General features: G+C 50.0%; 1 protein-coding gene across 1 annotated transcript in view; it reads right to left on the minus strand.

Annotated features, from left to right (window-relative positions):
• Positions 1 to 15369, minus strand: part of Fam53b (family with sequence similarity 53 member B) — a 65792-nt gene that overhangs the window by 34287 nt on the left and 16136 nt on the right. The window contains exon 3 of the mRNA XM_050136671.1: positions 10257 to 11035. Within this exon, the coding sequence (XP_049992628.1) occupies positions 10257 to 11035 (779 nt within the window). The remainder of the gene's footprint in view (positions 1 to 10256; positions 11036 to 15369) is intronic.

Consider the following 15369-nt stretch of genomic DNA (forward strand, 5'->3'; position numbering starts at 1 on the left):
AGGCTCAGTGGGGAAAAGGTATCTGGCATAAAACCTGGTGAGCGGAGTTTGATCCTGGAAAGCCATAGGGTGGAAGAAGAGAACAGATGCCTACAGCTCCCAACGTCAGCAGAAGAACGTCAGGCAAACCGAGGCTGGAGGAAGAGCTGGCCTCTCCTGACTGTGTCCTGTGCTGGTCCACCACCAGCGCAGTCTGCTCCTCTCTCCACAGCTGCTTCAGCATGCGCCTCTTCCAGAGTATTCATCTCCTGCCCTCTCCAGGCCTGGCCAGCTGTGGAGCCTTCAGACTATAGGCTGCCAAGTCTCCGGAAGGACAGGAGAGAGCAGCTTCCTGCTGTTGCTTCTCTGAGATACTGGTTCTTCCAAAACCTAGTTACACATACTTTTAGTGACTTCCTTGCACCAAATGGGTGGTTTGTCCTGGACATGCTCTGGTTGATCCAAGAGGCATGCCACACTCCTCTACACAGAACTGGCAAGGACAGCTGCCTCGCCACCTGCTCCATGAATGGCAGATGCATGGTGTGGCCATGCACAGTGTCGGGGCGGGACTAGGGGCCTGATGACCTTTAGAGATGATGCCAGTTTACTGTGTACGAAGGAAGCCTCTCTTCTGGGAGTTGTTTTATATGGTAGGGCCGAGCATTTCTTTTGTTTTCTAAAAGAATTTTTTAAAAAGTCACCCTTTCCCATACCCAAGAGGACTATCTGAGAGTTCTAGTCTGTCAAGGGGGACACTGTAGAGGCTGTGGCCATAAAGAGCAATTAGCTCACACTCAACAAGACAGCTGAGGGAACCTGTGGAGAGGGAACGGCAGCGGAGAGCTGGTTGTCTATGCAGCATTCATTTCCCTCAGTTCTCCACTGAGGCTGCACAGAAGAAGACTAATCCAGATGGCCGACACCACAGAATATTCTAGATGAACAGGGAGAGGCTGCTGAGGCAGTGCTTGGGGTGGCAGAGGACCATATCCCAAAAGACACACCACCACCCGAGCCTGCACAGAACAGCAGCAGTCTGTGGGTCTCAGGAATGGCACGGCCATGCTCAGCTCTGGGCCAGACTCGGCCATCAATCTCATATCTGTCTCAAGGATCCCTCTGCTTCCTTCGCTGGTCCTTGCTGAGGCTCTCCCAGCCCTGCTGGCACCAGGCTACTCAGGGCCTGGTGATCCTTTACAGAAGGCATTGTTCTGATGTCCTTGATGACGGATCAGGAGCTAGATGAAAAAGGCCAAACTCCTTCCTGAGTCTGTCAAATATGCTTTTCCCTGAATCCTGAAGCCCACTGAGGTTTACTCAGGTTTATATGGAGACTCGAAGGGCCACCATAGACCTCCCCATCCCCCCGCCCCAGGAGATGCTACCCCAGCTGTTGTAAACTGACTAGACATGCACAGCTGAGGTGAGACCCAGCACGACAAGCACTCAAAACCATGGAAGAACCCTTGCATGGCCCTATGCCAGCCCAGCCCTCCTCCAGTCCTGAGCTTAGAGCTTGGACTAGCATGAGTCTCATGGACAAGGACAACACTCTTTAACAGAAGGACTGAGGCTCCAGAGGGAAAAGGCAGCCTGGCTGATAAACCCCTGGTACGCAATGACTGCAGGGAGGTGGCTCTACGGATGCTTGGTGAACCATCGGGCTTCATTTGTATTAAGAACAAGCAAGAAGAAACATGTGGGCTGGGGAGATGGCCCAGCGGGTAGAAACACTTGCAAGCACAAGGACCAAAAACAATCAATGTGATAGACAGATGTGTAGTGTGAGTTTCTGCATGCCCAGTGCTCTTGCAAGATGGGAGATAGGACAGGAAACTGTCTAGGAGCTCACAGGCCAGAGGGCCTGGCATACACAGTGGGAAGACAACAGCGATCTGGTCTCAAACAAGGTCGGAGGCAAGGACCAACACCTGCTGAGGTCTTTTGACCACTATGTAGCTGCATTCACACACCACTGTATACACACAAGGAAAGAAGAGACAGTCAAAGTAAGTGTGCAAATTGGATCACAGGGACTTATCAGGAAACTCTAAACAGAATATTCTAATCAAAGTTATGAATGTTGGGTGAAAGTTAGGGTGGCTGATTCTGCCAAGTACAGGCTACAGCTGAGAAGTTGGAGGCCAAGAGCAATAACTGCACTTTGGTGGGTCCTATAGTCCCCACTTGAGCATGCTTCTGGAGCCCTTAACACAATCAGCATGTTCACTGCCCACCTGTTCTAGTCCGCAATCAAGCTTGCCAACAGCACCTTGACTGTCCCCTGACTTCCCCAGGCCCCTCAGCTCATCATAGTCTAGAGGCATTTTCAGGGTTTCTGTTGCCCCAGGATTTCAAACCCTTGAATACTTCCACCCTGTGTGCAGAATAAAAGTCAAACATCTTGTATGTATGTGGGTATGCAAGCATGTGTGCATGTATGTGGAAGCCAGAGAGCCATCTACTGTGTGTGTGTGTGTGTGTGAGAGAGACCTTCTCAACATAGCCCTGGCTGTCCTAAAACTCACCAAGTAGATCAGGCTGGCCTCAAACTGAGAGATCCAAGTTCGAATCTGCCCCCTGAGTGTTGGGATTAAAGGTGTATGCCACCACTCCCAGATCATCTACTCTGGTTTTTGAGACTGAGGCTCACTGCATTTGCCAGTGGGACCAGGGATCTGCCTGTCCCCACCTCCCTAGTACTACCCTACCTCCTAGACAGGGATACTAAGGTATGGAATGGTGGCATATATTGCCCAGAATGAAGACCTGGCTGCCCCAGAAAAAGGACTCCAGCAGGAAACAGGTCCTGCCTACCTCCTGCCTCTGTAGCCTCAGTGCTTCAGCTCATACACAGCCTAGGAACAACAGAGATTCTCTACAGCCTCCTCTCAGGCCTCTTGGTAAACTAGTCATGTGATAGTAACAACAGCTCACAGGTCTTTTCTGTGGCCTCCTCTGGCCAGCCTGGAGCTGCCCTGGGGAGTGCTGAGCCCTCAGCAGGAAAGGCTGTTTTCCTTCTGCCCATAGACTGTGGCCCCTAGAAGAAGAGGCTCACAGGACTCTGTGCCAGCACCATGCAGGCCTGGTGAGCCAAAGGTGCTCAGGGTTTGATCAGGAAGCTCCAGGAGCTCGCATCTGGCGAACTGTCCCAGAGAAGAAGAGGCACCCACTCCCAAGAGTCCTGGAGCCCCCAGAGCACCACTGCCTCTCAAGTGAGGCATGGAAAATCACCAAGTGGCATGTGAAGCTGCCTCTCTGGCATAGTCCCAGGAGAACTCCTATTTTTTTTTCTCTTCCCCAGGAGATCAAAGCTATTATGTCAACATTTGGGCCCTGATCTGAGTGACTGAGAGTAGACGGCTTATGCAACCTAAAGACCGAGCCTGGGAACAAGGAGGAATTCAAGTGTCTGAGGAGGCTTTTCCTGAAACACGGACTTCCCCCTCCAAGGTGCTATGGTACTGTGGACACACACCTATCTCTGAGAGAAAAGAAAGCCATGGGACAGGTATTCCAAACACAGTCTGTTCCACAGTTGGCAGGGCTTGGCCTACCAGCAACACATACCCAGCAGGCTGACCAGAGTTGCAAAGTAGCTCCACCAGGGGAGCTGATCCATGGGCACAGGAGAAAAGTGCAGGCTCCTCAACTGCAGCAGCTTCTTTCTGGAATTTCTTTTTCTTAGAATTTGCATATATTCATGTGTATTAGCAATACATGTATGTTTAAAAATGCACACAGCTGGGTGTGTGCAGGCCAGAGGAAGGCACTGAGTGCCCTCTGTGACTTTCCGTTTCATTTTTATTTCTTTTTTGACTGATTGGTTTACATGTATGAGTGTTTTGCTCACATGAATGTCTGGGTACCGCATGCATGCCTGGTGCCCACGGAGGTCAGAAGAGGGCATGGGATCCCTTGGAACTTGAGTCATCGACAACTGTGAGCCGCCATGTGGGTGCTGGGAATCAAACCCAGGTCCTCTACAAGAACACGTGTTCTCAACCACTGGGCCATCTCTCCAGGCCTCCACCTCCTATTTTTCAGCTAGGCTGGCAGTCTCTGCCCCTCCCCCACCCAGCTGGAGTTACAGGTGTGCACAAGACCGCACTCTGTTCTTTCCATGGGTGCTGTGATCTGTAAGCATGCACTCTTAACCACTAAGCCATTTCACGGTCCTTCGGCTCTCTTTCCTATGAAACTGTGTTGTTGGAAACTACATGCTGGACCCACAAGTACATGGCCTCCCTCTGCTCTCCTGAGAAAAAGCAATTGCTAATTCCATCTCACAGACATAGAGGGTCCAGTGGATGCCCAGGGTGCACAGCTCAGACCACAGCTCAGACCAGCAACGGCAGGGTAGGCTTTGTCTTCACTTTGATTCGGCACTTCCTTCATTTCAATACAACCCAGAGCTCCACCCCAGCCTGCACTCTGTGCTGCAGATGTTCCAACCCTAAATTCCTCTCCCTACCATCAGTACAGCTTCCCATCTAAGCAGCAAGGCCGATGGGGGACCAAGGAGTAGGCAAGCCACAGGTGAGGCAGAGGACACTGAAAGAGTAGACAAGGGAAGGCCACAAGGACTTAGGCCAGCTAGGCCTACAGCCAGGGATCTGGCCGAGCAAATGACAGGCTGGCCCACAAATGCCAAGGCTGCCTAATGTCACACATCCAGCAGCACAAAGAGCCACTCCACATGCTGACTAGAAGAGCCTGCCCCTGTTAACGGCAGCTCTACCGGTACACAAAGCAGAGAGGAGGCTGGCTGGAGGGAGCATCATCCAAGGGTGACTCTGCCCAGCCAAGAGCCAGGAGTCATCACTGAGCATCTGTTACAATCCCTGCTGTCTGCAGCAGCAGCTCCTCAGGCGGCACAGTCCTGTGGGCCCCGCTCCACTAGGCCCTCTGAACTCATGGGCAGGACCCCAGCTCCCCTAACATATGCCAGCATGCTTGTTTCTAACTCGTGCTCTTTCCTGCCCCACAGCACCCCAGCCAGCTTTCAGGAGTTTCTCAAACATCTGCTAACACAACAGTTGCTGCCTGTTCTGGGGCCTCCTCGGGGAGCTTGAGGATGCAGCGTGTGGGCAGCTGCAATCAATCAAACCTCTGTTTCGGCATCCTGAGCCCTCCCTGTGAATGTCTTGCTTCTGTTTGAAGCTCTGTTGAAAAATATAATTTGTTTTCTCTTTCAAACTGACCAGCCTGGAGGTAAAAACACAGCACCCAGGGGCATAGCATTCATGAGCAATCTTATTAATTGTTGCTTTTCTGAAGTCTTTGCTCATACACATGATCCATGTCTAAATGGTCGTGCGTAACTCAGTACTTGCTGGGAGACAGGCAATGTCTGGTGGTCAGGCCGGGTTTCAAATGAAGCAGTAACTATCAGTGCCAGGGCAAGTCCTGCTGCTAAGCAGTTCTCATGCTCAGCTCAGTCCTGCCCTCAGTTGCTATACACTGGCACTATGGAAACAGGAGGCTCGGCTGCACGGAACACCACAGGCAACAGGAACCTCAGACCACTTGAGGAGGAAAGCATGGGAGATCCAGAGGACCAGACAGACCCAGACAGGACTGGACCACATGGACCCCCATGCGGCCTTTGAACGGCTCACATCACAGAGTAGAGACCATAACTAAGAGTACTCCTTCCTGCGATCAGCCCCTCCCAGATTCAGATGGCGGTGTCACCTGCGGTCTCATCTGGCATCCCTGGCCACAATCCTAACACTGGGATTTTAAGAAGTTGTGAGCAAAGACAATCGGAAAGCTTTTTTTTTTTTTTTTTTTTTTTTTTTTACTGTATTTCACCTTCACTGCTAAGAGGGACAAGGGCCATTGCTGCTGCTAAGACAGCTGTGCCCCAGGGATGTGGCAGGAGATGGGGTGGCTGTGGACTCCAAGGATATTCAGCCTCGGTTCCAAGAGTGCTTGCCGGGCATGGGGAGAGAATGCTCACATATGGCCAACTTCCAGGGGAGGCGGATGAATCCTATTCTGTCACCATTTCATCACCCTCGGCTCGCAACAGGGAGTTGAACAGGCACACCGACAGCCAGCAACTGCCTCCTTGCCGTTTACAAGAGCAAAGAATGGGGCAAGAGGATGAACACACACGGAACGGAAAATGGCTGAGACAGAAAGCGGCTAGACTAGGACAGCAGGAGGCAGAAAACCAGCGTCTATAATAGAAGACAGACTGTACCTCTGGGAACACTCAGCACGTGTGTATCTATCTGCCCTTGCTGTTGCTCACACTTCTTCCCTGGCCCTGCCAAGCGCAATAGTGAACTGTGCATGTCAGCACTCTTTGTGTGCGAGACAGTACGCTGGGTAACACGGCTGCTGTGTGCACGCACATATGGCTAGAGACACAAATCTCTAGATCATACAAAAACACACTGAAGGACACAGAGACATAGGCACACGCATTCATGAACACTCTAAGATACATTGCGCTGGTAGACCTGCAGTTGCTGTCTGAGCTCACTGAAAAGCTACCTGGGAAATGTGGTTACCCCCCACACACACACACACTTCAGAGAGTGTATCTCAAAGTGTGTTCTACAAGATGGCCTATGGGTGGACGGTCTCCCTGGCCCCAACTCAGTGTCAGGGAAAAGAAGAGGAAAATGATACAAAAGTAAAAACATTATGTCCTTTAGAACCGTCAGCTCTGAGGATGTAGCTCAGAGCAAGAGTACTTGCCCAGCATGCACAAAGACCCGGGTTTGGTTCCCAGCAACACGGTTTGGGGGGTGGGGGGAGAGGAAGGTAAACCATTTCCAAAAGGGGTTACCATCCCTCATCCCATGATACAAAGGTGCCTGCATTGGGAATGGGAAGTTGGAAGCTCATGCAGAGAGATCAGAAACTCCAGCTTGCTGCCTCCCTGACTTAATGTTTTGCTATCCGCTGCTTCCGTCTATCTGCTACTAGCTATTTGTCCTTTTACTTTGATTTGCTATGTACTATTAAATTCACTCATTTAAAACCAAAAACATGGCTATCCTAGAGCATTCTCCAGATTACACAGAACACACACACACATTATATACAAACTGGTTATTTGCCTAACTCCCCCCACAGCCCTGTGTTGGTTGTGGACCTGCTTACATAGTAATGTTAAGCAAACTGCCAAGGGCTCCAGCATGTCATAACCCTTTTCCTGGAGGCCTTTTGATTTGACAATGCCCCTCCTACATATGGATACAGAAGTAACTACTCTATCCAGAAAGGGTCTGCAGGTCTAGGAACCAGCAAAATCTCAGTCCTCTCAGGAGATGTAACACTGACTTCTACCAGAGAGTGTGCCCATGGCACATGCTCCTGCCAAATCCAGGGCAAGGAAGACTGGGCCTCAGAGCATCGACCTCAGGGCTCTCTGCCCTCTCCTGCTGTCTGACTCTCAGAGCTCATCCTGACCCGGTTTCTTTTCTCCTGGCAGATTACAGAGCACTGACTCCCACCAGCTGCATAAAAGCCATAGGAAGCCCACAAGCCCACACCCTCAGGGTCTACTCTAGGCCCCAGGGGGCCCCTGGAGGGACTTGGTTTATTAGGACACCAGCTGCTCCAAAGGTCTAACCAAAAAGATACTTTGTACCTTTTTATCTAAAGTGTTCAGACACCTGGTCCCAGACACCACGTGCCTTTAAAGATGTTCCTTTAGAGGAACACACAAGTAGAGCGAATATACCAACCAAGATCAAAGACCTATGAAGGAGACTGGGAGGCAGCTCAGGAAAGAGAGGACTGCATCAATCCTGGGGCCACGCCTGTCCTACAGAAACAGAAAATCACCTAACGTTCTTCCTCCACCCACGCACAGACTTTGTACTCTTCTCAGCTGAAAACGTCCAGGGAAGCCACAGCGAGAAGGCTACCATTCCACCTCAACCATACACTGGCCACGTGTGTGGGTCTCTCCATCAACCACAGACCTTCCTGATTGGAACCCAGGCTCAGGACCCTACAATGTCCTAGCTGAGTCCAGGACTCCTTTTAAAGATGTGTTGGAGTGTTTTGCCTGTATGTATGTATGTATGTATGTATGTATGTATGTATGTATGTATGTACTGAACTTATGGGCAGTTTTGAGTATGTGGGTACAGAGCCAAACCTGTGTCCTCTGCAAGAACAGCAAATGCACTTAACCACTGAGCCATCTCTCTGGGCCCCTAATCCGGAACTCTTTACAAACACATGAGGATGGTCTCAGGCCTGATTATCAGGCCCCTTGGCAAGTAAGGGCCACCTCCTGAGACCATATACTACTGCATGGGAGCCAAAGCAGGCAGAACCACAGAGCCCCACGGAAAGACGGCTGGCCAGAGAGAGAAGCTTGGTGGAACTCCATCCTCAGGGCCTGACCTCTGGCGATATAGGATGCACATTCTTCCCAAGGGACTCTCTCCTTTTCCTGTGCCTTGTCCCACCACTGGGACGCTCATGGCCAAGGAGCCACCCAAGGTGGACCGGCTGAACCAGGGTGGCCTTCTTAGGCTCCAGTGAACCTTCCTGGATATTAAAGGCCTGCCTGGAACTGATGAGGCAATCCATACACACGGGCACAGCCCCACTGAGCAATATATTTTTAAACAGTTTCTAAACATGGGAGACCAGAAAATGTCTTCGGTGATGCAGCTTGTGGGCCAGTGAAATCTAGTAGCACGTGTAAGCTGGTTTTATTACCTCGCTAGCTTATTCACCAATACAACTTGGCCTAGCAAAGTTAACTGAGGCTGTGTGAGTACCCAGAACCCAGGGCTCTGTTTCCTGCAGAAGTCCCTGAATGCTGTCCTCCTTTAACCTACTTCAGTCTATCTGGAGATGGAAACTTCCTCTCAGTAACCAACACACACGTTCAGTTACTGTCCAGTGAGTAAGCCAGGAAGATCTGCCAGGAGGAAGGGCCTCTGTTGGAACCAAGATGGAAGTCATGGAAGCTGGACATGGGAGGAGGCAGGAGCTCTGTCCCGAGTCAATCCATGGGCACAGGAGTGGCACAAGCATATCACTAACTTGTCCCCAGTTGTCCTGTGCGGGGTCTGGGCTAATCTGGAAAGGTGGCTCAAACTGTGAACTTTGAGGCCACCCAGATAGATACCTGTACCTTGTCTTCAGTGGGGGACTGACAGGCTTGGAGAATGAAAGAAACAGAAAGTGACTCTATGAATAGAAACTATGTCTTTCTTGAAAGTAGGCGGTTCCACGGGGCAGGGACCAGTGTGGAGAACCGAAGACTGCTTACTGCCTAAACCTGTCTGGTGCAGAACAGTCACCATGAGCCTGCCTGCTCTGGATCTGCCCATGGTCTGAAGAACGTGGCCAACCCTGCTGAGCCCACTCCCCCACTAGCAAATAGATCGCCATTTCCTCAAACCAAGCAGTAACCAATGTTTTTATACAGAACACCAAAAGTGAATACATTACAGCACTGAGCAAGAGGCCTCCTGGATGGGCACGGAGCCGACAGGACCATGTTTTGCCCACCACAGTCATCCATCCTAGAGTTAACGGTCACAAGGACCAATGTCACACCATAGGTCTCACTGTCTTCATCATATCCTAAGACCTCTATAGTAAGAACCAATCAATGCAGCCAGCCCTCACTTAGCCTCTGACCCTATCCTGATGGTGCTGTCTAACACCAAGACCATCTCATTCAGATCGATACCCAGGAGAAGTGCTGGCAAGACAAAGAGGACAAAGAAGGGAACAGGAGCACATGGGAGAGGCTCCTCCTGTACCAAGGACAGCTGCAGAGGTGGCACAGAGGGTACTGATGGCAATTTCTAGGTAGTCTAAAGATTTGACGGTTTAATCAAAGGGACTGATCCTTTCCTAAAGTCATTAACTCATGGCCCTGATCTAGGGATCAGCATAATCTGGGCGATACTGAACACTGGTGTGTGGGCTCCAGGACAAGAGGTACCAGCAAAGGGCCAGAAGAGGATTAATTAGTGTTTGGTCACACTGGACTCCCAGCCAATGCCTGCCTCTCACCATCTGTCTGCTCCTGTTCCACTGGCAATGAGTTTTAACAAGATAAGAGCACGCCTCATTTTAAGTGGAGAGAACCAGGTACTTAAGAAAAAGAACTTGAAAAAGATTTTTTTTTTGAATAGTACTTTTAAAACAAGGAAACTGAGTCCCAAACATTTCTAAAAGTATCAATGTGCACTTAACTGGCTAGACCGGGACTAGAAGTCCCAGAGAACAGCGAGTTGCTTCTGGAGACTCTTCTAGGCCAGTGGGACACTTACCTGTGCCATTTTGGCAAGGTCTAGAGAAGGCCTTTGCTCCTGCACTTCGTCAGGACGCCGCCGTTTCACACCAATCTTCTTGTCGTTAAGGACGCACGGCTGGGAGCGGCTGCGGGCAAGTCCGCTGGAGCGTCTTGCCAGCTCTGGCGTTGAGGCAGGTGTGCTGTTGGCTGAGGGGGGACAGTATTCTGGGAAGGAGAACTGCTCGTGTGAGCAAGAGAGGGACCGCTGCAGGTCCAGCCGGCCCCCTCCCACAGGGTGTGGGTCGGGGCTCCAGGCATTGCCCACCTGTCCACAGGGAGCTGAGCCTGGTGCTCCTTGGCAGGGCTGTCCCCCAAAGGGCTGGTGTAGGCTTGACTGGTGGCAGGGTGAGGAGAGCCCATTGGCCCGAGCAGGGAGGCTGAAGCTGGAGCTCCGCTGCATGGGGCTGACACCGTTGGAGTAGCGCTGGACGCTGCCCCCACTGTAACAGCGTCTCTTCTCCACAGGAGTCCAGACTTTGGACCCCAAGGGCCGCCATGACGTCCGGCAGCTGGACATCTCATCAGAGAAGGATAGTGACCGGCACTGGCGTTTGCTGGGGGGAGCTGAGGGGTTCCCGTTGTGGTCACTGATGCTGAGGTCTTTGATTAAGCTGGTCACTGCACAGGCAGTCACCGCCTCCTGGTGCCAGAGGGAGCCATCCTGACACTTTTCAGGCAGACACTCCCAGATGCTGGCGCTTGGCTGGTCAATCTGAAGAGGGCATTTTCTGTCCAGGTCTCGCCATCTGTCATTTTCTGGTGCATAAATACAAAGAGAAAACAGGATCTGAGAGACCTTCCCAACACCCTATGTTCCTCTACCAACAGCCTGTTTGCTTTGTAGTACTTTGGCACCAGAAAGGCTCTCATAAATCAGTCAGTTCAACCTTACTTTACAGACGGAAACTGAGGCCCAGAGGAATGAGGCCCAACATGCTGAACTGGAAGCAGAACATGTCCTTGGGTCCAGATTCATTCCTGGGGTTCCTGATCCAGCTTTCCTCCCAACATCTCAGGATGGTGGCTTGTCCTGAGTCCTGCCCTGGTCGGGGGCAGAGTCAGGGGTGCAGTGTAAGTCAGCATATGGTGGAAGACTACAAAAAACACTGAATCTTGGCCACTTCAGATGGTCAAGGTCAAGGTGGGGGCTGGGATACCGATAATTTAGCTCATCTGAATTCCATCATCAAAACGTCTGCTCATAAAAGATACAGAATCTTTTACTGACGCCTTCCACCAAAATATCCAACAATATCAGCATTGACACCAGGGGCCAACCACAGAAACTTTCTTCACAGTCATTTCATTTCTTGCTGAAACTGAGATATATGAAGCATTTGAAATGAACAAGGGTAACACTTAGAGCTGGGAGGTGGTGGCACACTCACTCCGGAGGCAGAGGCAGGAGGATCTCTGTGAGTTCGAGGCCAGTCTGGTTTACAGAGCAAATTCTAAGGACAGCCAGGGTTACACAGAGAAACCCTGTCTCAAAAAAAAACAAAACAAACCAAACAATAAAAAATTAAAAATAAATAAATAAAAAGGCCATTCAACTCTGTTCTAACGCATGAATCCATGGGCTGGTCCAACTGTGGGATGCTGCTCAATCTTAACTTGAACTACAATTTCAGTAAAATCATAAGAATAAATTAATGTTTCTCTCCTATAGAATCAGGAGCTATGCTGGGAATTTTAGGAGACACAAAGATCAATCTGGCAAAGTTCCTGTCCTCAGATTTACAATACAAAAGCAAAGATCAGAAACATGTGCTGTCGGGAGTTACCTGTCTAACTCTGAAAATCTGTGTATGAGCACTACTGGCAAATATGACAGCTGGAGTCAGGCAGTCAGTGGAACGAGAAACACTAGACAGTGCTGGAAATGGCGCGCAGTAGGCATCTACATGTCCCCACTGACACCCACCGCCAGGCAGATCACTCACTCAGCGTCCTTTTTTGGAACATGACATCCACACAGCATCCTGTATGAAGGATCACCCTGGCCCAGGGCAGGCAACACGGCTCTATGACACAGTGAAAACTCGGGCCAATCTGACACTGGACCTGCCTCAAGAGACTTATGGTGTAGCAAAATGGACTATGTTTCAAAAGACTGCTCCATCCTAGGTGATGCACACTTCAGGTAGCAAGGACTGTGAAATGAGCTCCCTCCCCAGCACCGCTCTGCTACCTCTTCCAGGCAGGATGCTACCCTGAACTCTAGGGCCTTGAGCCTGTGGCAAACCTCCTGCCTCAGCTTCCCAAGGGATGGAATTAGATAGGAGACACCATGACCACACCTGGCTTACAGGGGTCACTTCTCTCAAAGGTCACTGAGAAACACCTGGACTGAATGTCACCCAAACGTCGCCTAACCACCAGGTGAAGGGATAAACAATTCCGCCCAAAAGGGTGTGTCCCAGAGCCAAAGGAAGGCAAACCAAGGCTAGACATAAAGTTCCTTCTTCCCAGACTCTCATTGACTCTGCTAAACCATGAGACAGGTGGCCTGAAGGGACTGCAGCCTGGGCAAAGGACACAGGACTGCCCAGGGCTATAAACGCCAAGAGTCTCAGGAGCTAGAGAGACAGAGAAAAGACTTACTGCAAGTTTAGCTGGACAGTTGGGACAGAGAAGGACTGTGGCTGAACATCCAAAGACCTCAGATTCTTCCCCACCCTGATGAAGGCAGGACTGATACTTATTCTTCTAGGTGAATTTGATAAATTACTTTCAAATTAAACGTTATCCCCCAAAAAAGGCTTTTTGCAAGCTGCTTATATTGTTCAAGTATGCTTTCATTACCCGTGGAAAACATTCCCTTCCAGTATTCCACTCCTTTGGAGTGTTCTCCCTTTCCCCAAGTGTGATATGTGTATTTATATGTGGTGTGCATATGGGTGTGTGTGTGTGTGTGTGGTATGTGTTTCTGCATACTATGTGTATGTGTGTGTGGTGTGTATGCATGTATGTTTGGGTGGTGTGGTGGGTATAAACATGTCCTTATGGTATGTTTATATGGTGTTATTTGTGTGATGTGTTGTGTTTGCATGGGGTGTATGTTTGTGTGCTTTGTGGGTGGTGTGTGTGCATGTGTACAGGCATGTGTGTGTGTGTGTGTAAACCAGAGTAGAACAACCTCAGGTATTAGTCCTCCCATCTTGTTTGAGACAGCATCTCTCTTGCTCAACTGATGTGTATGTCAGACTAGCTAGTCAGTGACCTTCCAGAGTCTCCTGCGAGGGGCCAGTGAGACTACCGACATGAGCTCTTCTAGGTCTTGGACTTGAGCTTAGGTCATCTGCTTGCATAGTGCACGCTTCACCCACTGGCCCATCTCCCCTGCTCAATGTTTACCATTCTTTGAAAATAGTTTTAATTTGACACTAGTTCCGTGAACAAAAATAATGAATTCAAAACAGAGGAAATATAAACTAAACTTGGCATGGTAAATATAAATCCAGCTTAATTCCAAGAAGTTGAGACAGGAGGATCACTTTGAATGCAAGGTTAGCCTGAGCTACAGAACGAGAAGAAATACAAACTGACACGGACTGAGTCATGGCTGTCTATTATGGAAAGAGAAAAGCAATCCTAAGAAAATGTGAAAATCAAATCAAAATGGTTAACAAATTGGTAAGTATAATTAAAATGTCCTACAACCGGTGGCCGGTTAAACAGATTACAAGAGAATAACACACAGCATGTAACAGTGCAGTTAATGGCATGGGGAAAGGCCAGTGATATTGCTAAAGAAGCTGCGTATAAAGCCCTGTGATTCCTATTTAGTAAAATTCAGAGTGTGCTACACATACACTAAAAATAAACAGACCAAAATGTTAATGGCTGATCCTCAGGGGGCTGGCTAATTTATGCTTTCTTAGCTTTGTTTTCCTTGTCTGCACACTTCCTAGGAGAAGCTGGACTAACAAGCATGTGAGAGCTGCGGCTGTTATGCCCACAGAGCTGGGCTCTGCCTTAGCTCTGGAAGGGAGCCTCTCTAGAACCAGGGCCCAAACCTCATCTTCCTCTAGGTTCTCTCCTCCGGGTTTTCAGGAAGTTGCTGGAACCAACTTCCCTTTGAGGCCAAGACGCCGAAAACACCACAAGGCTCAGGGGTGTGGTAGAAGCCGAGGAAGAAACCAGTGGGCCTATCTACAGAACACCGGAAGACCAAGATGGCACCACAGCTGGTGCTTGGGAGCCCGGGACACAAAACAGAATGTGTCTCGGTCAAACACAGAGAAAGCCATCAGTTTAGAAGAGGCTGGTCTCACTACGGAGGGATTTCACTTGCTTTTCATTCTGCTGGACTACCACCTCTGAGGTACAGCCCAGGGAGGCTCTTTGGGGTCCTTCCCAGAGTGTAGCGCACAGCAGACCTGGCAGAGAGTGGGAGGACAGGAAGGAGGAGAGGGTACAAAATGAGGCGGTGGGTGTTTACTTGCGGTTTCTTGTCACTGTCCTTAACACAAGCAGGTTCCATCTGGCTATGCCAGAAACCCGCGGCCTACCGAGCCATGGACTGGCTACATAGGAAACAGGCAGGCAGCTAGGCAGGGTCTAGCGAAAGCTATTTTGAACAAGGAAAGAAAGCATCGCTAGCGGGTATCAATAGCAGCATGTGGCGTGGCCACTTGTACTGCCCGCAGCACAGATTCTAGCGGTCCCTAGCTTTATCACTTTGAAAAGTACAATACAAAAAAAGTAAAAACAACCAAAGCTATGTTTAGCTCTCATGTTTCCACCCTTCACTCGGGGTCCAGAAAGCAATCTGTTGGGTCAGGTCACCAGACAAAAGAACAGGAATAGAAACTGATTTTTGATGGCAAACTGCCCGATGTGTGAAGCCCCAACGTTCCAGAGCACAAAGGGCTCTGAAGAGAAGATAGCAGGTGCCCCCACCCTGCCATTCAACATCACTTCTGCATAAACAACTGGAAGGCTTTCCAAAGTGACAAAGGCCAAGGATATGGAGGGGCCACTGAGCAATGGTCACTTGATATGGCTAGAAAGGGCACGGCCCTTGGTTTGACTCTCAGCTCTGCACACTTCTTAATCTCTCTCAGCTGCTCAGAGAAGATGCAGGC

This window comes from Alexandromys fortis, unplaced genomic scaffold (genome assembly GCF_014885135.2).
Source record: "Alexandromys fortis isolate MF-2015 unplaced genomic scaffold, M_Fortis_MF-2015_v1.1 scaffold_3, whole genome shotgun sequence".
Lineage (NCBI taxonomy): Eukaryota > Metazoa > Chordata > Mammalia > Rodentia > Cricetidae > Alexandromys > Alexandromys fortis.